Source organism: Meriones unguiculatus, chromosome 3, assembly GCF_030254825.1.
Source record: "Meriones unguiculatus strain TT.TT164.6M chromosome 3, Bangor_MerUng_6.1, whole genome shotgun sequence".
Classification (NCBI taxonomy): domain Eukaryota; kingdom Metazoa; phylum Chordata; class Mammalia; order Rodentia; family Muridae; genus Meriones; species Meriones unguiculatus.
This window is the reverse complement of record NC_083351.1, coordinates 34,455,111-34,479,129: the sequence shown is the minus strand read 5'-3', so window position 1 is coordinate 34,479,129 and position 24,019 is coordinate 34,455,111. Positions and strand designations below refer to the sequence as shown.

Genomic DNA, 24,019 nt, shown 5'->3' with positions numbered 1-24,019 from the left:
TCCAACTACCACACCCACTCCTGACTCCCATAAACACATGGACCTATCATGTAAAATGCAGTTAGTTGGTCCACCTTCAAAAATCTGTCATCTCTAACAGTCTCAACACCATTTAAAAGTCCCAAGTTTCTTCTGAGATACAAGGCAATCTCTCAGTTATAACCCCCTGGTAAAATGAAAATTACAGAAATCCAACCCACAATAGCAGAATGTACATTCCTTTTCCAAAGGGAGCAATGGGGCACAGAAGGAATAGGGACACTGCAAAAACATGACATAAACCAAGCTCAGCTGGATAAACTCCAAATCTTGCAGCTTCATGTGTGCACCTGGGCCATCAGTTTCAAAGGGCTTAGATGGCTCAGATCCTCCAGCTTTGCTGTCTCCAGCACACATATCTTTCTTGGGCTAATTATATCCAGACCTTAAATCTGTGGTTCTCAACCCCCCTAATGCTGTGACCCTTTAATGCAGGTCCTCATGTGGTGGTGATCCCAAACGATAACTTCGCTGCTATTTCGTAACTGTAATTCTGCTGTTATGAATCATATCGTAAATATCTGATATGCAGAATATCTGATGTGGGACCACCACCCCCGGGTTTTTTAGGGGTCATGACCCACAGGTTGAGAACTGCTGCCTTAAACATCATCTGAGCTTGTTTACTCTCCAGAAGCTGAGTTTGGGGCCGAGGCTGGCATGGAGGGGCATCGACACTCACTAATGGCTAAACCTGTACAACTGCACACCAAGCAACTGGACTGCTATCAAGCTGTGAGCCAAGTATTTGAAAAGATGGTACCACTGAAAGCCAAATTGAAAGCCAAATTTGTTTTAATCAAATTTGTGGAAATAATATACTGACATAAATTATCACATAAGGTTAAATTACATCTTGAGTATAAATTTTGTTGCGATTCTGAACCAAATTTAAAAAAGTACATTTCCTTGTCCCATTGCTTTCTTAACCAAGGGGAAGGAAGCTATTAATAGAAAGCATTATTAAACTAGCATTTAGTATTTGACAGAGAAAAGGTAGCCCTAAGAAGGAAGCTCAAAACTAAATGTTGAACACCCAATACTTGCTCTTCTTCTTTTTTTTTTTTTAAAGGCAAGGTCTCACTGTGCAATCTTAGTGGGCCTGGAACTCACTATGTAGATCAGGGAGGCCTTGAACTCAAGAGATCCATTTACCTCTGCTTCCCTAGTCCTGGGATGAAAGGCGTGTACTATCCCTGGGCAGCCTATTCTCCCATTCCCTCGCCTTAGGAAGCTACGTGTGGTTAAATAAGAAATGTAAATTCTGTGTAACGAAAGAAAGATGCAAAGGGTTCCAAGCAGTAATTCCATCTATGATGTCTGTGGTCAGGAGTCGGGAAGGCCTTTGCTCGGCAGGTCTGGCTCCGAAGTCGTGCACTTGCAGTTAGTGCCTAGAGCTGATACGAAGGACTTACAGCTCTTAGGGGTTCTCTTGGGTGGGTCTCTCTGGGCAAGCTTGGGTGCACAGTGCCTTTACAGCAGTAGAACTTTTCAGGGCTACCAGGCAGAGATCTGAACACATCAGCCATGAACTGTGCTAGCCTGGAAACTCACGGGCCATTATTCCATCTGGACAATATCAGATTTTAAAACTGTCACTTCTTTAACTGTCACTCCAGACAGTGACATGTAGACAATACCAGAACCAAGGGCCGTGTTCTAGGGCCACGGGAGTTCAGGGTTGAGGAGTAAGGCATGGAGGGGCCTTTAAACTGGTTCTTCAACTGGACCTGTTTTAAAAAGGGGCTGTTGATGGGGCTATGGAAGCATACCCAAGACCCCAGGTCCACACTGCTATACCGCCATCCCCACAAGACATCAGCAAATTGGAGTTACTCTAGTTTAAGGAGGGTGGATGCTCAATGGCAGAAATAACCAAGAATCACTCGTCCCTTTAAGCCTGCCCTAAGTTGCAGCACCATTTTGAGATCAATTAAAGATGCTTCATGTATATTGTTTGAAACAGAAATTTATTCTTAGAATAATGCACAAAAGCACGGGTTGAGGCTACTGTAGGGAGCATCCCTCCCTTCCTCTTCCTCCTCCCCTCTCTTCTCTGTATGCCAGGGAGAACACAGCTGAAGGAAACATGCAATCACAAACAATGATCAACTCTAAAGACAAAAGGTTTGGTCCAAAAGAACTCAACATAATTAATCCAATTACGTGAACAGCTTCACTGAGTAGGATTAAGATATTGCAGACGTAGTGTTTCCACAGGGTGGCTCTTCAATGCACCAGAGGGGCCTGCTTCAGGGAGATGAGGACTGAGCGCATGCGAGAGACATCTTTGGCCTGTTTGCTGGACTTGGGGTTAAAGTCACACAGGCGGGCCACCCGCTCCCACTCAGTGCCGGGGGATGACTCATCAATGTCGTTTACAAAGGCTTCTTCTGCTGCCCTGGAAGCAATAACAAAATATGTTGGTTTAATGTAAAAAACCTTTTGAGCAATCTGGTGGCTACCTTGCCATATAACTTACTACAGAGTAAGCGACTGTCTCTTTGGTTCAGTGGCATTCTGGTTTTCCAGAATACCAGCCGCTAGCTCAGGGCAGAAGCAGGGGCGGGTAACTGGTCAGCTCTCCTAGGTACAGGTACCTAGGCTGCTGTGTGAAATGGTGGAATACAGGTGTTTGGTTCAGGGCTCAGTCTATCTCTATGGCTGTCTTTGCTGATCAGAGCATGAAAAACCAAGTCCTTGGCCACCTGCACACTGCTTTTCTGAAGAAGAGCAAAGCAGCAGACTAATCAAGGGCTTTCAGAGTAGCTTGTGCTCGGCTATCCTGAGGTTCAAAGAAATTAAGACTTCTAAGAAGCCCTTGAGTCATTGCACAAAACTTAGTTCTAAGGCTGGAGAGAAACAGGGCAGAGCAAAAGGCATTCAATTCAAGACCAAGCTCCCATGCTAGCAGGCACTAGAGACTGAAGCCATTCTAGAAGGGGTTGTTAGGACATTCGCCAGTTCAGCCAAGTCTACCATTTCTCTCCAGCCAGGTGCCTGGTGCCACTCAGGGAATATCCTGGCAGGAGAGCCAACACGAGCTGCTTTTTTGGGCAGGATGCCACTCCAACATTCTTTCACATCAAGATCAGCCCACCCCCAGTGGGGAACTAACTGGCAGGAGCAACAGCCCCAAAAGGACAGTGGTAGAAGTGGGAAAGACAATGTAATTCATCTACTCCAACAAGCACCACGGGCAAAGCAAAAGCAATGGAGATGACCGGTCTGTGGGGACAGAGGGTGGCACTATCACAGGGATGGCCGTGGCAAACACTGCTGAAGCCCAGAGCCACTACAACACTGCGACTTCATGGCACACACAGTTAGGGGCAGTGAGAAAAGTTTACTTAACTGTTCTAGGCTGTAGCAAGGATGGTTTATGTTTGTGCTTAAGGGTGAAGAGAAGAAAAGAAACAAGGAGAAACTTTAGGTCAGATATAGAAAATGAGAATGAGCTCAATGCAGATGGTCAGTAAGCTAGACATGCCCTTGCCGTTCTACCTATGCCTGGGAACGTGCAGCTGGTTTTGCCGGGCCAGCCTGCTGTCCAGCAAACCCAGACTTAACCTTTCCAGTCTCCATTTCTACTCCAGAAAATGAATAAAAGTCAAATGAAACACCACCTGTAAGTCCAGCATTTCACAAGTCTCACTGCAAGCTCCTCCAGCGGCCCAGGAAACCCAGGCTGTCTTCTAATGAGGTGGCCACCTGAGCGTCATGGGCCCTAAGACTCTCTCCACCTACCACCCACCTTCCAGAAGGAGTTGCTATTTTCCCTCGAATTCTGTTGTAAAAAGGAAAACAAGACTATTTCCAAGTCTGTAGCAATACAGTTTTTATTAACAAGGATCCTTATTAAAAACAAAAAAGGTTTTTCCAAAAAGATACAGTTCTTACTGGACAGTCTTGACCTCACAGCTGGGGGCCTCTGTGCTGGGGGTTGGGATATAGGACACCAGAAGCTGGCCACTGTAATAGCAATATCTGGTATGTAAGACCAGAGAAAAACAGTGACAGATACCCACTCTGCCTGAGTCAGTGACACCTCACAGGTTTTAAGGATCAAAAATTGGCCAGGCAGAGACACCACCCTGCCCCCTTCCCAGTTCTGACTCTGTAATATATGGTGCTGTGTGGTCCATGGAACATCGCAGGTCATCACCTACGATGAAGGGAGACTCCTTCTCATCTTAGGCAGACAGGCAGGCAACAGGGCCTGGAAGCAGCACCAGTAGCAGAAACACGAAGTGGTCAGATCCATCCAAGCCCCAAACTCTTCCCAGAGAGAGCACAAGAACCATGTTTTGAACGCCTGTATCCCTCCAGGACCCCAAGTATGCAAATGGTCATCAGGGAGTGCATGGAGTGACAATTCTTCAAGATTAGCAATGGTCATATCTAGCTTATCAACTCTCAAGCAGCCCCACAGAGCCAATGTGAAGTATTTTAAAAAGCAAAGCAACTCGTGACAAAAAGGAGCATTAACTCTAAACAGAAAGAAAGAATCAAAACGAGAAAAGAAATTAGTTTTGCAACATACACATAACCAATCACGTCAGCGAAGGGTTGTTTGTAGAAAGCTTCATCTGCCACCCTAGACAGCAAGAAGTCCAAAAGGCAGGCAAGCAGGCAGGAAAAAAGAGAAAACATTGAGAAGCAGAAACATCTAAAATCCACAATAGAGGTGGGACAGCGCCCTGGGGAGCTGCTCCCAAGGCTCCATCCTAACCCCAGGGGGGTTTCCAGCGGTGGACACTTCAGTGGACAGAGATATCTTGGAAGCCGGCCTTCATGGGCTTTCCAGAAGAGAGCACTGCGCTTCAGCTTTGGGTCTTACCAGCAACGACCTTTCTGAGGCACTTTATTATGAGCTATTTGCCATTCCTCAAGCCTCAACCTTGACCACCCATGCTGCCAGTGTTCTTAGCCTATTCCCCAGGTACGATGACTGAGGCTCAGTGATGAAGATCTGGCCAACTACAGCAGTGGCAGTGTGGCTTGTGGGGTACATATTTTACTCAGTATAAGAGTTATTTCCCAGCTCAGGATGCCAAGCTACCTTTATGCCAGCCTCAGTAAATTATCATTGGGGATGATCACTGCCAGGTAACAGATGGGCACAGTCCCAAAGATTTAATCCCAAATCTTGGACCCAATCACTGCTTTCCAACACTGGCTTGGTGGAATAAAAAACCTGCAGTTGTTGCAAAACGTCTTAACAGATTTAAAAAAAAAAAAAAGGCTGGAGAGTAAGGACTAGGAAATTGAAGCAGGTTTGGTGTCTGGCTCTGGGCTTCTGTGTCTGGACAGTTTCTAAATACCTCTATTTGACAAAGTGTAGCTTAAAATCCTGACTTTCACCAGGTCTTTATAAACCTGGGCAGGAAGTGGATCAACTGACAAGATCTGGACTAACCAGGGGACAATGTGTCAAAAAGGTACACTGACAATAACCTCGCTAAGTCTCAGCCGTCCTTCGCCAGGTTGTTTTAGGGAAAAAATAAACAAAAACCAAAAAACCAACCAACCAAACAAAAAAACCCTGGAAACTTTGGGGTTTGTGGAACAGGCTCTCACTTTGCAGCTCTGGCTAGACTCGAGCTCACTTGCAATGCCCCTGCCTTGGCCTCCAAGAGTAGGCAGTAACTTGCTGGAAGGTTCATTTGTAAAGGACAGTGATGCTCACTCATTAACTTAAGCACACATTTATCTCAAAGCAAATTCTAGTAACATTTTTGAGTTTATATTTATTTCATTTTGATCAGAGTTTCATGTAGCCCAGGCTGGCTTTAAAATTGATAAGTAAGTGTGGATGACCTTGAAGTTCTGGTTCTCCTGCCAACACATTCCCAGTCTTAGCAATGCTGGGATTATGAGTATGCTCCATCACAACTATTTCATGCAGTGCTGTGGAACAAGACCAGGGCCTCACCTATACTATGCCATCACTACTGACTGAACTCCAGCAGTTTCAGCTTATTTTTAAAATGCACACATACCCTTCATTCTTTTCTACTTCTTTACACAGAAGGTATTTGTGGAAATTTAAAGAAAGCAAAAGGAGCAGCCGGGTTGTAACTTGGTGACTCAGCAGGCAGACATCTGTTCGTGAGTCAAGTAAGTGGGAGGCAAAGAAGGGCAGACAGCTTGTCCACCCTAATCCTTTAGTTCACAGAAGGCTTCGCCTAATCCATTCAACTCTGCCTGCTCTAACTGGAGGACAATAGAGGTTTACTGCCCCCATCAAGGCATCACTTGACAACAAAGGCTTTTTCTGCCTCCTGGCAACTAGTCCCAAGACTAAAGAGCTTGTCAGAGCCAAGCAGGGCCTCTGAGGGACAAAGAGGAAGTTACACAAACAGGCACTGCATCTGCTTGCTCTTCTCCCAGCCAGCCTAGGGTAGACCTGGAATCAGCGCTGTCAGGGTGCTCAGGGAAGCCTGGAGAGGGGAGAGGAATGCCTGACCACAGCCCTGAAATAACAATTCGGAATTTCAGTCTATAAATAGCTCCACGGTAGTCTGGGAAGAAGTCTACCACTGCTGAGAATAATGGATTTAGAGTCCTCAAATGGTTTTAGGCCTTCGTAGAGCTGAAAGTCCTACCACAAGAGATCTCCAACAAGGGGAATGCTTCTTTTCTTGCTTGGGAAGAGAGATGTTCTAGTGTTACTGCCACTGTTCTGAGTCTCTGGAGTTCTTTCTCATAGGCCACCACCGAATGATTTATGCTGTGGTGCAATGACAGGTAAGCTATAACTTGGGATAAAGGCACTGACAACACAGTGTACATGGGGACCAAAGACCCCTGTTCCTCCTGTCTGCTGACTCTTCCACTCCCCACTCAGCAGGACTGGTCTGGCCTGGCTCTGAATGTCTTGGTGATGTGTTGTTGTCTCACCCTCAGGGCATGGGGTTATAGTAGTGTGGCATCACAACTGGCCTGATCTCGACCCTCCTTCTTTCTGTGGTGTTGGGGACGGAAAGGGGACCCTGCATGTTAGGCGAATGCTCGACCAGAGCTTCACTGCCAGCCCTCACATGATCTGTAAAGTTTCCTAACCACCATCCTTTGATCCTCTCAAGAAACCACTGGAAGCCAGGCATGGTGGCAGACACCTTTAATCCCAGCAGAGCAGAGGCTGGCAGATCTCTCTCTGCGTTCGAGGCCGGCCACCAGGACTAAAGAGAGCTCTGTCTCGAAAAACAGAAACTATGGGAATAAAGCGAGAAAAACATCTCTGCCCTAGGACTACGGGGACAGTGGCTAGCATACCACGAACTTTATATGCACAGACTCAAGCTTGTGAGGCATGTATGTAAGCTGGTTTCTGACAGTGCTATGTTAACACTCCAGGAAAAATCTCTCCTCTCTGAAACCAGGAAGTCAATATTCTACAATTCCAAGTAGACTATACTACTGTCTGACTACATGTTCAGAAGCTCAACCTCTAATGTTAAGTACCTACAACAAACATGGGGTACTCCTTTAGATAAAGGGAGTAGGAAAACGTCTGCCACAGAAAGCCGGTTCCTAATATATTCATTATTAAATTTGAAAGTCTATTTGTCAAGTTGCTGAAGCCTTGGGCACCTGATGCAGGGAGAGTTAGTGCATTTGGCCCAGGAACTTCAGAATAGATGGAGTCCTGAGGCAGCTTTGCTGGGAGCATCACCACACTGCAGCATCTTTCTTTACGCAGAGGAGCCTGGCACGTCACCTGACATCAGCACAGCAGCAGCTCTGGTACCTGAATGGCAGCTGTCCCCTTCGCAACTGACACTGACCAGATAGCAGTTCCCGCCCTATTGACGCAAAACTTCCAACTAGAAAGGCACTGTTTCAGAGCATATCCCCCAGAGAACTGAGCAGGCTGAGAGGCCTGGGCCTGCGTAAAAGGACAGTGCCGAGGACCAAGAAACACAGGAGGTTTTAAAGGACTGTCATATAGGAGAGCCCACCTATTCTGTCACACTTGCCTCACACTGCCATCAGCTGGCGGTCAAGGGGTTGGCAATTTCCATCTAAAAGCCGCCCCTAAAACGCCAGACCCAGCTCACAAGAGAGTAATCCAAGGCCCAGTCTGCCTTGGGCTCTATTTTAACAATGATAAACTAACAAAGTAGTGGCATGCCTCCTATTCAATGAAAGGTGGCTTTGAATCCAGCAGAAAGTATCTGCCTTGTTGGCAAGGGCTATACTACAACTATCATTCTAGGCTACCTCTAAGAAGGAGGATATTCCAAGAAGGAAGGTCCAAGAAATGAGCACATATATCTCAGTTACTACTTGGTAATAATAGGAGAATGAGTATTTTCTCCCCAGTGTTAACTTTCAGTTAAGTATAAAATGTATTCTGAAAAAAAGCATTTTTAGGAAACCAATTTCAGGCTTAAGTACAGTGAACCCTTAATTCTGCAGTCCATGTTGGAACATTTTGAGCTACCTAATTACAGAGCATGTCCATAGTAACAACCCTCAGGAGCCTCTTTAGGAGGGCAAGGCTACATTTAGGGTACAGTATAAGTTGGTCTGTAATTGTCTTCAAATTAACAAGACCCTGCAGCTGGCCTTTCATCTCAGGGCTCCCCAGTGCCTATCTTTCCTGGATAACCCAGTTTAAGAGCCAAACTTGATCCAAGCTGAATTTTGCTCACAAGACTCAAGAGGCCCACAACCTCTGTTTCTAGCAGCTTCCTCCAAATCGCCAAGATCTTTCATACGAAGACAGGCACTGCCAAGAACCTAGACTGGGTACTGGAAAATGGGTTTGATTCAGTCTCAGAGAACAGGCTATTGTAGAAGCACAGTAGACCAACCTGTTGCTTGCTTTTGTTTTCTGTAGCTGCTCATCCTGTCTTGCATACCATTCTTCTAGCTCCTTTATTGCTTTTTCTTTCCACTCCGCTTCTTGCTTCCGAGAGTTGGCATCTTTTAAAGAAAAGAAAAGAATATAACTGAGGGAAAGCAAAATAAAAGCTCATTTCAACATGCAACACTTTTTTTTGTGTGTGTGTGTGTGTGTGTTTTCAAGACAGGGTTTCTCTGTGTAGTCTTGGCTGTGCTGGACTCACTTTGTAGACAAGGCTGGCCTCAAGATCACACAGATGTGCCTGCCTCTGCCTCCTGTGCTGGGATTACAGGCGTGCGTTATCATGCCAAGCTTCCAACATGTAACATTTTCATCTTACTGAATTTACCTACGTATGGAAATGTGTGTATACATATATGTTGGAGGAAAAAAATGACAAGAAATGGCTTAGAGAGATGCCTCATCAGTTAAGAGCACTGGCTGCTCTTCCAGAGGACTAGGGTTCGATTTCCGTCACCTACATCATGTGGTGTATCACTGTTGGGGTGATCTCTTCACGCACTGTGTAAAGACTGTCCTTGTTTTATTCAAATGCTGATTTTTATATCTGGGAGTTGAGTACAGGCTGGACTTTGATACTGTCATTTTTATGAAGCATCTTCTAGCTTTGTATTTTCTAAACATTGTTCTCCTTCACCTTCTGCTTGGTTGAATAAAGAACTGAATGGCCTATAGCAAAGACAGGACAAAATAAGCAGAACTTCCAGAGAGACAGGAACTCTGGAAAAGAAGTAGGCATGGGGGATTCACCTACGAGACATGAAGGAAATTGTGTGAAACTGAGGCGAGGTAATGAGCCTTATGACAGAACATAGATTAATATTAATGGGTTAACACAGGTTATAAGAGCTAGTTGGGAACAAGGATAAGCTAAGGCCCAAAGCTGTTATAAATATAAGTCCCTTGTCATTATTCAGAGCAGGGGTGGGCACAGAAAGTCCATTTGGTTTTAGTTCACAAACATTTGCAGCTCCAGTTTCAGGGGATCGAGCTGACACCCTCTTCTGGCCTCTACATGTACTTTACACATATGGTGCACAGGCATACATACAACGTTTCTCTTTGAGTCAGTATTTCATGTTGCCCAGGATGGCTCTGAACCTAGGACACTAGTGAAGACCTTGAACTTCTGGCCCTCCTGCACGCTACACACACACGTACTACATGTACAGCTATGCCCAGTTTGTGCCGTGCTTCGGACTGACCTCAGGGCTTGGTGCATGCTGGGCAAGTGCTCTCCCACGGGAACAGTATCTTCTAGCTGTACTCACAACTATGCACAGTCCACACCCCCGTCATCATGTTTTCATGAAACTATAAGTACGGTAGAAACACTTGCACGAGGTAGGACACTAACCTCTACCTAGCAGAGGTAGAAATGATTCATGAATCAGAGAATGGGAGGCTACGGGACCACAAAATCCCTACTCCACTCAGTCTGTAACAGAGCTAACAGAGAAAACAGGAATGGTGGGACTGCAGGGGCAGAGGACACAGGATCACTAATCAACAATCAGCCAAAAGGGTCAAAACACAAAGGTGAGAAAAGTCACTAGGCAGGTCTGCTGCTCTGGATTCTCAAACATAAAATTTCTTTTTTAAGCTTTTAAGTGTGCACACACACACACAGGCACAAATGCAGGTGCCCCGGGGAGGTGGAGTTACACACAGTTATGAGCTGCCATGTGGGTGCTGGGAACTTGAATGGGGTCCTTCGCATGAGCAGCAAGTGCTCTTAACCACTGAGCCAGCTCTCCAACTCCAATGTGAAATTCTTAAGATTAAATGTAGTTTTCCTACAATGTTTAGTTGAAGACCACCTGTCACTAAAGTGGGAGGGAGGTAGTGGAGCTAGGGTGCATTTTGTCACCTACGTCACACTAACAGTTAAGCATGTTCTTAAGGACAGCCTCTCCAGAAGGTGTTTTATATGCATCTCAATCCTTACAGTACTCCTAAGAAGGTAAATTCTAGGTCTTTTTCAGCAGCGAGGGGGGAAAAGAAACTAAGAGCCACAGACAAAGGGAGACAAAGACTTAGCGCGCCCCGAGCTCACACCTGACTGACTTCAGCATGCAAGCCTGGAGAAAATCCCATGATGTGGCCATCAAGGCTACTAGTAATCCAGAGGATCTGCAAAGTGCAGAGCACGAGCTCACCCTGTAGTTAGTGTCTCAGAGCTGGGAAGTAGGAAGCAGCGTGGCATTGAGCAGTGACCTAAAGAACAGAAAGCACTCCTGGGCACTTTATGCCCTTTGCAAGAAATGCAGTAACAAACTGTGCAAGGCTATGCACAGGAGACCTAATTACTCTGATGATCCTGTCCACGGCACACACAGAACAGAGGACAGACTCTACTGCTATCAGATTCTGGAAGCTGAGGAAGCCATGTGAGCTTCAAGGAAATAAAAATCTACTACCAAACCTAAATGCAAAGTGGAATTACTTTCCAAAAAGCCCTTTCGGGCCTGGCAAGATGGCTCAGAGTTGTAAAAGCACGTACTGTGCTTTCTCACAGTTCTTGCAGAGAAAAAGGTGAAACTGCAGAAACCCTTCATCTGCCAACAACCTGTCTGGACTATAAGGCAAAACACCTTGAGACTCCTTGAAAGCAGCCACCTTGAGCTGGGAGTGGGGATGAACACATGATCTCAGTGCTCAGGAGGATTCTAAGTTTAAAGCCACTTTGGTGTATATACAAGTTCCAGGCCAAGCAAGGCTACACTTTGACACTCCGTGGTAGAGGTAGGGGATAAAAAAATACAAACTTAATAGTTAAATAAAAATAAAAAATAAATTTCCTACTACCAAAATGCACCCTTTCTGTAAAAACAAATTGTCTCCAAGCCTTCACTAAAGACACACAAAAAAGCAAGCGTCAAAGACAATGGCTGCTAAGACCTGACAGCCTGCCTTCCTCTCCTAATGCTGCACGCTCCAGTGCAATAGTTTCCATCTACACATGGCTCCTGGAGGGCACGCTTACTAAAAACGAACAAAGTATAAAACTCAACTTCTGAATTCCAGTCACAAGTACTTGAATACTCACGTATGCTGAGGGGCTACTGTTTTGCAGCCACACTCAGCACAAACATTATTGTATACGAGGAGCAAACTGGCCAAAGTATAGATACCACGTATTTCCACTGAGGAAAGGACATTTAGGTCCTGCTACTCAGGGCCACTCTTTATACTGACAGCTTTGGAAACTAGACAAGAGATAACAATCTGGCACTGACTAAGGTTAGGTTATTTGAGTCAAGTTTTTTCCTATTTCCAGGTGTCAGTTTCCCCATCTGAAAAACAAAGGAGTCATGTTTTCATTAGTTCAGTGTTCTTGGGAGAATACTACTACTGGCATGTGTACATGAAGAATTCACTATTCCTAGGACTTATGGAATAAAATAGACAGGAAGTTAAGTCTGTATGGTAGAGCTGATCAGCCAAAACGAAGGGGGTATGTGCATACATCTCTATAAAACATATGTGCAGAACTAGAGAGATGTCTTAGTAGTTAAGAATATTTGTTCTTTTTAAAAAATATATAATTTACTAATTTTTATTTTATGTGCATTGATGTTTTACCTACATGTATGTCTGTGTGAGGGTATCAGATCTTGGAGTTACAGAAAGCTGTGAGCTGCCATGTGGATGCTGGGATTTGAATCTGGGTCCTCTAGAAGAGCTATCAGTGCTCTTCACCCCTGAGCCATCTCTCCAGCCTATACTTGTTATTCTTACAAAGGATCCAGGTTAGGTTCCTAGGACCCACATGGTGGCTCACATCTGTCTTGGCTCCAAGGGACCACACACCCTCTTCTGGCCTCTGAAGGTACACATAAGGTACATGTGCATAGATGTAAGCAAAACACTTATGCACAAACCTAACAATAAATGCAGACACACACAGATACATAAGATAACTAAACTGAAAACCATTTAAGCACTGGGTGTGATAGTACACATCTTTAATCTCAACACTTAGTAGGCTAAGGCAGGCAGAATCTCTGTGAGCTCTAGGATTATACAGTGAGCTCCCAGCTAGCCCCAAGTCTATATTAAGAAACCTGGTCTCAAAAATAAAAATAAAGATCACTTAATGTTACTTTTTGTACTGTTGGGTTTGACATTTTAATAATTGAAAATAGGAAACACTATTGATTACCTCCTCACACTGCTAAACCACTAGATCCTCCTGATCTTGAAGGAATAGGTGACACTCAGGTATAGAATTCTACCAGAAGCTGATGCCAAAGAGGGGTTGGCCTGCCCAGCTAGATGGCCAGGTACACAAGATGCATTTAGAAAGCCATATGGCTGATGAGGATGAATGTGGATCATGAAGTAAAGCAGACAAATTTGTTTTACCACTTGAAGCTGCGTGCTTCAAATAATCTAGTTATAATCCTCAATTCCTTTACTCATAAAAATGGAAAAAACCCTTACCTCATGGGGACAGTAAGGTTAAAAAAAAAAATTCATGTTTCCTGCTATGACTTGGATAGGAAGGGCCCCTAAAAGGCTCATGTAGGGAGCCCGAGAGAAGACTCAGGAATTTAGAGCACTCGTTGATCTTCCCGAGCACCAGCAGCCACATAATGGCTCCCAACCATCGGTTACCCCCAGTCCAGAGGATCCAGTATCCTCTTCTGACCTCGGCAGGCACAGGCACTAGACACACATCAAACACGCAGCCAAAACATTCCTACACATAAATTCAATTATGAACCTAAAAAAAAAAAAAAAAAAAGAAAGAAAGAAAAGAAAAAAGACAAGAAATAAGGGTCCTGGGCTATTTGTTAGGAAGTGACTAGACCACAGGACCACAAGAGATCCATCCAACCAAACTGATGGTTTAATCCATGACTGATTGACAATTTAATGGACGACTGGGAGATGATGGTAACAGTGAAAAGTAAGGCCTGAAAGAAGTGGTGGCTGTGGAAAGTGCCTTTGACGAAGTCTGTTGTCCTTGGCCTCCTAAGCTGTTTCCTAGATGCCATGAAGTGGACAGAGTTCCTGTCTTTTCTACCATAATGTTTCTGTCTTACCAGTACTAAAGTAATAGAGACAAAATAAAGTAATAGAGTGGCCCATTTCTAAAACTGGGAGCCAAATTAACCCTTCCTCCTCAAGTTGATTTTCTCCATATTGTCACAGCAACGGGAAGCTACTAACACACTTTCTAACATTAGATCCGTCTTTCAAATAGTAAGTGAACTGTGGACGCCACTCACTTCAAGTGAGTAAAGAGCACTCAGCTTGAGGCCAGGAACACTGATTTCCCTTCAGCTGATGACACAAAATTTGAATCAAGTGCCCACACACAGTCGAAATCTTAAACTGAGCCTTTCACTGCAAATCCAGGGCTCTTCCTGGAGAAGATGGCTCCCTATACTACTGTGTTCCTCATGTAATAGCTTATAATGAAGCTTGTCAGTGACCTTATGACCTTTAGGATGAAATATACCTTCCCAAAAACCAGACAGAGACACTGTGCTAAAGTCAGGTCAACTACTCTATTGAAAACAGACACCCAAAGGCAAAAATGGGATTCCTTACCAAGGGCTTCCAAGCGCTCCGTTTGCTCTTCTCTCCATTTACGGATACTTTCAGGCTCTGACTGCAATCGATCCACTTCTGAAATGGCTGCATAACTGTCTGTTGGACCATTACTTTCCTTAACACAAAACAATTACATACTCTATCAGTACCCAAATACCTTCCTGAAATGCTCTTCATAAAAGTTAAAACCTCAGGTCACACAGCAGGCTTTCGTAAAATGTTAAAGGATTATTTAAAACAACAACAAAACTTTACAAGCCAACAGAGCTTTCAGCATTACTATGCTGAACCCTTGCACTCTCATGAGGGAGGCAGAGTGGTTGATATCTCAAAGAATTGGACATAAGTGGGTGATAAGAAAGTTGAGGTTGGATGGGTAAGAGACATATTCGGAACACCATTATCAGTTTGTTTTCTCACTTGACAGAGAGATTATGTGTTATCTCCAAGCAACAGAGGTAAGTACATAGCAGAGCCAAGCCTAGTGCCGAAGACTTCAAACCCTCTACCATGCAGGAAACAGTCATTTACTACTATCTAACCAAACAATAAATTCTAAGAAAGAATCCAAAAGAAAATGGATAGCAACTGTATAGTCAAACCAGGGAGGGGGAAAAAAAGGTGGGCAACTACAAGTCAGAGGTCAAAGGAACGCTTCTTTACAGTGGATAAAGACTTGAGAGCTAATAACACGCTGACAAAAACTCACAGCTGCTAACTGATTTGAGAGTTATACTCTCAACTGGAGACTGGACACTATTACCAGCTTAATCTTATCAGATTCTAACAAAGACAGAGAATTCTTTAAAGCTCTAGTGACTGCCAGACTTGATGGTAAATCCCAGCACGTAGGATGCAGAGGCCGAGAAAGCTCTGTGAGGTAACCTAGCCTGGTCTATCCAGTGAATCCAGAATAGCCAGGGCTGTGCTGGTTTTGTTTGTCTCAAACAAAGAAAAATAAAAAGTCCTAGTGACTTTTCTAGTGTCTGATATAGTACACGGCACGCAGCGTTTAAATTGGCCACCGCCACTGCCACCACCACCACCAAGAAGGATCAATTCTCGGGGGGGAAAAAAGACAATGAAATGAGCTAAACTTTAAAACAGTGCTTTCACCGTTGGGACGTAGTAGCTTATACCTATAACCCAAAACATTTGGGAAACTGAGGCAGGAGAAATGCCATGAGTTCAAGGCCAACCTGGGCTACAGAATAACGACCTTGTTTAAAAAAGTACAGACTTTTAATCCCAGCACTCAGAAGGCACAGGCAGGCTGATCTGTGTTAAAGTCAAGACCAGCCTGGTCTACACAGTAAGTCAGAGACTAGCCAGGGCTCGTCCTATCAATGTCATTTTCTACTTTGATAGATAATATGCCAGCACTGGGATCTCTTTTCAGGTCAATCAATTCAAATCACAGTTAAGACTCTAGTTTACTATCATTTAATATAGAGTTCTCTGTACCTGATAGTATTCACCATTCATCACTCCATCAACGGCATCTGCAAGACATAAGGTTTCAGCCTGTCAGTCAGGGCTACTCAAATGCTAGACTAAAGCATTAAGGATTATGTAGTAGAATACAATTACTGTGTGCTGCAGAGACTATGAGCTACTAAGTAGTCTTGAAGTGATGTTAGGGCTAGAGTATGGCTCAAAGGCATACAGACTGCCTAGCAGGCATACCTCAGTGAGGCCCTGAGATCAACAGGCAAAATATTTTCCTGGAGGAGGGTAGCCGGAAAGATGGTTCAGTGTAAAGAGCACTTGGCGGCTCCTTTGGAGGACCCAAGTTTGATTCCCAGCACCTGCATGACAGCTTACAATCATCTGTAATTTCAGTTCCAAGGGTACCAATACCCTCCTTCTGGCCTCTATGGATGCCAGGCACCCTAGTGGTGCAGAAACATACATGCAGGCAAAACATTCATATATATATGCACACACACGCACACAAAAATGCCTGACATCGAGTTCATTCCCTGTGACCCAAACAGTAGGTGAGAACAGGGTCCCTGCAAGCTTTCCACTGACCCGCCCCAATACACACATGGGTAAGGGGGTGGATTCCAACTGTGTATGGTGATACATGCCTGTAGCACTCAGAAGCTAAGGTAGGAGATTACAGATTGTGAGGCCAGTCTGGGCAAATTCCAGATGAGCTCATGCCACACAGCAAGAAACTATACATAGGTGGCATACATCCTAACAATTTTAACAAAGTTTTTTTAACAGTGAATGACGGTATTTGGCTGGTGCTGTCAAGGACTCCTCTGCTAAAGTCCTTGTAGAACTGCTGGGTCACATTTATTGTAAGGGTCCTTATTCACTATAAGATAATAATATATCTTTTATTTCTTTACTGACTTATCTGATATTTGCCTATTTTTACTGTCTTTTGATGTCTAATTTTTCTTTATTAAATACTGTACTTTTTTCCATGTTGTCCACCTCCCTCCTAGGCACCTCTGTGTACCTGTGCATGTTAGCATACATGTGGAGGTCAGAGGTTCTTGTTGGACATCTTCCCCAATTACTCTCCAACCTTATTTTTTAAGACAAGGCCCGCTGGTTGACCAGCAAGCACCATTCATCCATGCCACTGTCTCCTCCTCCCAGCTCTCGGATTATAAGCATACACCACAGCAGCCAGATTTTACATAAATACTTGGGATCTAAACTCAGCTTCTCAAATACCTGCAGGAAGCACTTTACCAGCGGAGCCATCTCCCAAGTTCACCAATTTTTTTTTTTTTGTGGGTTTTTTTAAAGCTTAAAAGAAATGACATAGGCTTTCACTGTAGCTCAGGCTGGCCTCAAACATGTTGCTGAGAATGACTGTAAACTTAAGACTATGCCTCCACCTCCAAAGTGCTAGAACTACAGGCATATACCACTACACTCAGGCTGTATGGTACTGGGAACTGACCCCAGGGCTTCACACATAGTAGGAAAACACTCTACCAACAAAGTTACACTGAAACACCTATTTTGCTTTCAATCCGACTTATGACATTAAGACTTTAGAACTACAATTTAATTTGTATGAAAATGTTACCAACTCTTCCTTTGTGACTTCTGCAATAGGCTATCCCACAACAGTATTATTTCTTCTGGTACTTAAAAATATTTTATTACACCTTATTTATTTAAGACAATCAGGGGCCTTTTACCTGCTAAGCCAGCTCTCTGGCTCTCTTCTGGTACTTTTCAAATGTCTCTTTAATTCACCTTTAATTTACTTTTGTGTGAGGTAGAAGAGTGAGACAATTTTATTCCTAGAGCCTCTAATGACTAGCTAACTACTCGTACAGTACGGTTAATATATTACAGATAACAGAGTATCCAGTTAACCTATAGTCCAGCCCAGGGGCATTTTCAAAAGAAGACTTTGGCCATTACTCCATACATAAAAGCAGAGAGACACACACTCCATACCTCCTAAACTACTTGCAGCTTGTTCTCTGGTGTAAGGATTCATCCAGACCCTCTGACACATGCTTTGAGCTCTTTATTAGATAGCGTATTATTCTTTTGACATTACTTTTAAAAATTTATTTATTATGATTTATTCACTTTGTGTCCCAGCTGCAGACCCCTCCCTCATCTCCTCCCAGTCCTACCCACCCTCCCTCTTCTTGCCCTATGCCTTTTTCCTAGTCCCCTGATAGGGGAGGACCTCTTCCCTTTTATCTGAGCCTCGCTTATCAGGTCTCATCAAGACTGGCTGTATCATCTTCCTCTGTGGCCTGAGAAGGCTGCACTCCCCAGGGGGAGGTGTTCAAAGAGTTTGATCGGTTGATCAAAGGTGATCAAAGAGTTCATGTCAGACACAGCCCCTGTTCTCCTCACTAGGAAACTCACTTGGAAACTGAGCAGCCTATGGGCTTCCTTTGGACAAGGGGTCTAGGTCCCCTCCATGCATGGCCCTTGGTTGGAGTAATCAGTCTCAGAAAAAAACCCTGGGCCCAGGTTTTTTGGCTCTGTTGTTCTCCCTGTAGAGTTCCTGTGCCCTCCAGGACTTTATTTATCCTTCTGCTTCCATAAGGATTCTGGCACTCTGCCCAAAGTTTGGCTGAGTCTCAGTATTTCCTTTAATACCTTGGTGGGTGGAGTCTTTCAGAGGTCTTCTGTGGAAGGCTCCTGTCCTGTTCCTTGTCTTCTCCCTACTTCTGATGTCTATCCTGTTTGCCCTTCTAAATGAGGATTAAGCATCTTCCCTAGGGTCCTCCTTGTTGTTTAGCTTCTTTAGGACTGTTTGACATTATTTTTTAAAGACTTATTTTATGCATATGGGTGTTTTGTTTGTATGTCTATGCCTCCATGTGTGCAAATCCACATGCAGGAACTGGAGTTACAGCTATGTGATGCTAGGAACTGAACCCAGACCCTTCGGAAGAGCAGTCAGTTATCTTAAGCACTGAGCCACCTCTCCAGTCCTGTTCTCACATTCTTACATGAATTAAATGACCCAAGTCAAAGGACAGGGTACAGAAACAATAAAAATTATATCCATGGCCCTTGATTTAGGACAGCTATGTTAACTCTAATGATCCAGAAAAAAACAAAACAAAACAAAACAAAAAAAACCCAAGAAACAAAAACTCTCAGGCATCCTAAGAAGCCAGGTGGTGGTGGTGCATGCCTTTAGTCCCAACACCCAGGGAGGCAGAGGCAGGTGGTTCTCTGTGAGTTAAGAGGCTGGCCTGTCTACAGAATAAGTACCAAGACAGCAAAGGCTACAGAGAAACCCTGTCTTGGAAATAAACAAACAAACAAACCCACCAACCAACAAACAAAAAAGCTTTGGAAAGAAACAAGGGCCAAGCCAGGCACAACAGCACACACCTTTAATTCCATGACTTGGGAGACAGAGCAGGTGGAGTTTTGTTCAACCACCCTGGTTTATACCCAAGTTCCAGGACAGCCCAGGCTTACAGGGAGAAAACCTGTCTCAAACAACCACCTCCCCAAAAAAGAAAAAGAATCAAGGGCCAGGGTGACATTTCCATGGAGCAAAACACCGTTAACTTATTTTCTCAGTGTGAGAAGTCAAGCAGATCTGGAGCTGAACCCTACTTGAGCCACTGATTAGGGGCTACCTTAGGACACTGCTTAACTTGCACAGCAATCCGTTCCCATCTGACCTGTGCTGGCACTTCAGCTTAACTGTCAGTTACTGCATGGAGCCAGAGGTACGAGGAGTGTTTGGCATGCAGTAAATACACAGCATATTTAAGTATCACGGGTAATATTCTCTTAATTTCTGTCTTCCACTTCTACCAATAAAGTTAATCTCCCTTTAGAAAACCTCTTAATTCCTCTATCTCCCCTCTCTCCTAAAAGAAAGGACTTGTGAGAAACAGTACCTTGTGGCCACTCTCTGTAGTTCCTCAATTCCTTCAGTATTCCTCTCCTGACCCACCACTCAGGGACACCCCCCCCCCATACCTGGCCTTGTGCTGCCTCCATCCTGACCATCTGTTCTTCCTCAATAACCCCAGCCACTTCACCTAGTTGGTTACCTCCTACCTCTAAACTCCTTCTGTTCAACCCGTGCTCATCTCCCATGGAAATTTTCCCACAGACGGAGCGAGCAAGTTTACGTCTTTTTCTCTGCCCCTATGGAGAGTACAGGAAACAGAGCTCCCACCTACTTTCAATCTATTCAGTAAGCCTCAAAGCTTCTAAGCCCTATAACTTCTCTTCCTGCTCCTAGGGTAGTAGCAGCTAAAACTCACTGATCACTTACTTACTACACAGCAGTAAGCACTTTACAGACAAATTAATGTACTTCTAAGTCATGTGGTGTATATCAAGAAGAAAACAGGGTGGGCAGTGATGGTAGTTACATAAATTGTCTCAATTCACGCTCAAGCCTTACAGGATAACCCAACATCCAAAGAGTACTGTGTTGAGTATGGAAGTTCTCTAATCCCAAAAGGAAGTCCTGAGACTACACGTTACCAACCTCAACACAGCAGGATCTTAAGTCACTAAATGCTTAGTTCATAAAAATGTCTTTCCTAGGAACTAAGTCAGCAATCACCCCTTTCCTTCCCTTTGCTGAACAAAAGGCTGAATTGTGTGCAGCTCTAGTCTCTCCCTTTTACCTTCCTCAACTGCCTAGCCCCAAAAGCTGTGTTCTGTACAGGGCTCTTTTTGCCCACTTCTCCGTCACATGAACACCTACTATAGGCCACACTGTTCAGTAATCCAAAGGTGACACTGAACACCCAAAACACTGACTGTAGAGTCACTAACATCTTCTAACTGTGGGTTCAAATTCTCCCAATTCCTGCCTGCCCGGAACACCCAAGACACCCTGTTAAAGCATCTGCCACAGGACAGTAGATTGAGGCTCAGCCTCCTTTCTTAACCAAGTTACATCTCTCTCTAGGATTCAGTTTTCTAGTAAATGAAGGAAGTTATAAGGCTAAAAAGCAAAATTTATAATTGGCAAATGCCAAAGACCGCCCCAAGAAAACAGCCTCTGCCAATAAAAATCAACCTCAGCTTTAGGATACAAACCTGTCCAATCAGCTTGCTGTACACTGCAGACCTGGAGCACAGACCTTCCCATGGAAGTTCCTGCTGGGGCTGACTAGTGTAGGAGATAGCATAATGTCCTGTTTTTTGTTTTTGTTAAAAACAAAGAAAAACTCACAGAGGCTGCAATCCAGGAGCACTTCTCTACCAAAATATTCTGCTTGCTTAGAACGGCATTTGAGTTCACTGGGTCACAAATACACACAAAGCATTTCTGTGGTTCACCAAAGCCTAAGTCTGCTGGCTGTTCTCATCTGTTACCTGGGCTCAGAGTTTACAGTGTAGCTATTCCTCCTTGCCTAGGCAGTGCATTTTTTGATTGAGGGGTCGCCCTGTGTTACAAAGGCTGATGTCGAACCTCTGGCACCAACCTCCAAAATACCTAAGTGAATGCCCACAATGCCAAAGTTTTTTGTTTGTTTGTAAATGAAAAGCTATTGTCATTTTTTTTTTCAGCGAACTTCCTACTTCCTTATTCTACTGAATAGGTCTTTTCCACTCAATCTTTCCTCCCACATCACAATCCTAAGCATCATACAAATTAAGGCCAAACTGTCATCCTATGCCTGTCCCTCTTTTGCTTAAGTTTTACTATGGAAAGCCCCACATTGCACTCTACATTCTCTCTCGCCCCCACCCCCTTTGATTGGTCCAGACTATACCTGACTTTCCTGAGGCAATACTTCCTTCCAAAGCTGTTTCCAAAGAAAAGCACAAGGAGTCCTCGCCTCGAGACACTCAACCGTGTATGTAATGTAACACCTATCCTTCTAGGCCAGCTTCTCTTTACATGGCCAGACTACCTTCTCTGAGCTCCTTATTTTCCTCTCTTCCTCCCCACAAGCCAACATTTCATGTACCTTAACTTCTAAACTACGTTGCCATTTTTGTCTGCACGTGTCTCAACATTTTTTTTTTCATTCTTACTTTTTCCTAATAAGCAGTTCTTTCTGGGTGGACTCAGACATGTCGGTAAATCTGGCCAAAGTGCGGCAATGCGGCAGCTCCCGAGACCAGGCTTCAAGCACAGCAAGTGCTTAGTGAAAACTTGGGACTGAACGGGCCCGGCTCCCGACACCGCTGCTCCCCTCCGCCCCGGTCAGCAGCATTCAGGCACTCGGGACGGGATCAGCTTGCAGCAGCGGAGGTCTGTGCATGACCCAGGCGGGGTCTCACTTCCTCTTTGCGCTCCTAATCTCCGCTTTAGCCTGGAGCCCGAGTCCCGCGGAAGAGCTCCGACCCGCCCCGGCCCCGGAGTGCCCGAAGTCCTCCCGCCCTAACGCCGTCGCCCTCTCACCCGGACCCCCCGGCGGCTCGCCGTGCGGCTGCGGCCCGGGGGCGCCGCCGTCCAGGATGGCGAAGGCCTCATCGTTCTCGATGCCCGCAATCTCACTCTCCTGCTGCGCCAAGAAGGCCGCGGCCGGGTCTTCCTCCCCGGCGCCCGCCACTCCGTTCCCCAGCGCGGGGCCACCGGGCGCACCGGCGGGAGCGCCAAAAGGATCCAGCTCAGCCATGACGGCCCAACTCGACCGCAGCGACACCGAAGCCGAAGCCAACCGACCACAAGCCGACACCGCGTCCGGCAGCGGACACCGTGCTGGCAGCAGCTACCGCAGGACGAGCGAGAGGAGGGAGAAGGAGAAAGCGGAAGCCCTGCTTCTATATCCGGTCGGGTTGGCGAGCCGCAAGAGGAACAGCCAATCAGAGGACAGGGACGGCCCAATCAGCTGGCGAAGAGGCGGAGCCCTGGAGACAACTCGTGACTAGGCTCGGAGGGAGGAGCGGAAGTGCCACCAGATCGAAGCTGCGGCTCGTCAAATGTCAGGAGCGGAGCGACCGGGGACAGCCATTTGTGGGGCTTGTTTGAAGGGGCTTGTGAGCTCTTCCCGACTACGGAAAACGCAACCGCTTTCTGAACCTCAGTGTCTCCACTTGGAAAGCAGGGGTTAGAATCCTGCGTTGCCTCTCTCCTGCGTTATTGACATTTTAATGGGCACATAAGCCAAGAAAAGTACGTTTCTCTTTTACTGTCAACGTCCTAAAAAGAAACAAACAGAAAGCAAAGGTCACTTTACTACTTTGAGGCTAGCCTGGGCATCATGTGGAAACCCCCATTTTACAGAAAAGCAAAAAACAAAACCTGATGTCAAAGATGCCTCCAGAAATAGGAAGGGCGCCGGGTGGTGGTGGCTGCGGTGGCGGTGCTTGTCTTTAATCCCAGGCAGAGGCAGGAAGATCTCTGTGAGTTTGAGGCCAGCTTGGACTACAGAGTGAGTTCCAGACAGCCAAGGCTACACAGAGAAACCCTGTCTCGAGAAACTAAACATTTAAAATTATAGGTAAGTTATATCTAAATTATTTGTTGATTTAATTAGGTTATTATTTAAATTGTAGTCAAATTATTTAAATTAGATCAGAGGCCATCTTGTTGGGAGGCAGTTCTACCGTGTGTGTGCCTTGGTTGGAGCTGAATTATCAGGCTTCATGGCAAGCACCTTTATCCAGTGTGCCATCTTTCCAGGCCTGTGGGTTTTAATACACATATCTTCGATTGTTTTGTTTGTTGTTGTTTTCCAAGTAACTACATAAAACATTTCTTTCTGCTGTTTTGCTGAACAGAGACAGAAGGCTTCACAATTGTGAGGCAAGCACTGTACCACTGAACTACATCCCCAAACCTTCTAAAGCCATTTCAAGTATGGAATGTAAGACGTTTAGAAGAAGACTGGTGGGATGGCTCAGCAGGTAAAAATGTTGGTTGTAAGGCCTTATGACCTGAGTTGGCTACCATGGCGTAATCAAATACTCCACATGAACACACACAACGCAGTACGCACAAGATAAGTGTAAAAACAACAATTTAAACAAGAGTTGAGAAGAAAAGCTTGGGGGAAGGTAATGCATATCCATAATGCCAGTACATATCCATAATGTCAGTACAGAAGTGGGGATGTACTGAAGGAGTCTTGTGTCAGCTTGACACAAGATCGA

At 45.0% G+C, this 24,019-nt stretch overlaps 1 protein-coding gene across 4 annotated transcripts; it reads right to left on the bottom strand.

Annotated features, from left to right (window-relative positions):
- Window positions 1–1,990: 1,990 nt before the first annotated feature.
- On the bottom strand, window positions 1,991–23,062 carry Clta (clathrin light chain A). 4 transcript variants are annotated; one of them, XM_021645962.2, is made up of 7 exons: window positions 22,326–22,681; window positions 15,944–15,981; window positions 14,477–14,594; window positions 8,862–8,973; window positions 4,583–4,636; window positions 3,395–3,430; window positions 1,991–2,440 (listed from the first exon to the last, which is right to left on the bottom strand). In XM_021645962.2, the coding sequence occupies exons 1-7, from the start codon at window positions 22,540–22,542 to the stop codon at window positions 2,269–2,271; spliced, it is 747 nt and encodes a 248-aa protein (XP_021501637.1). In that variant the 5' UTR covers window positions 22,543–22,681; the 3' UTR covers window positions 1,991–2,268. The 4 variants fall into 4 exon arrangements, with proteins under 4 accessions (XP_021501637.1, XP_060235825.1, XP_021501639.1 ...); XM_060379842.1 differs by lacking the exon at window positions 3,395–3,430; XM_021645964.2 differs by lacking the exon at window positions 4,583–4,636.
- Window positions 23,063–24,019: the final 957 nt, after the last annotated feature.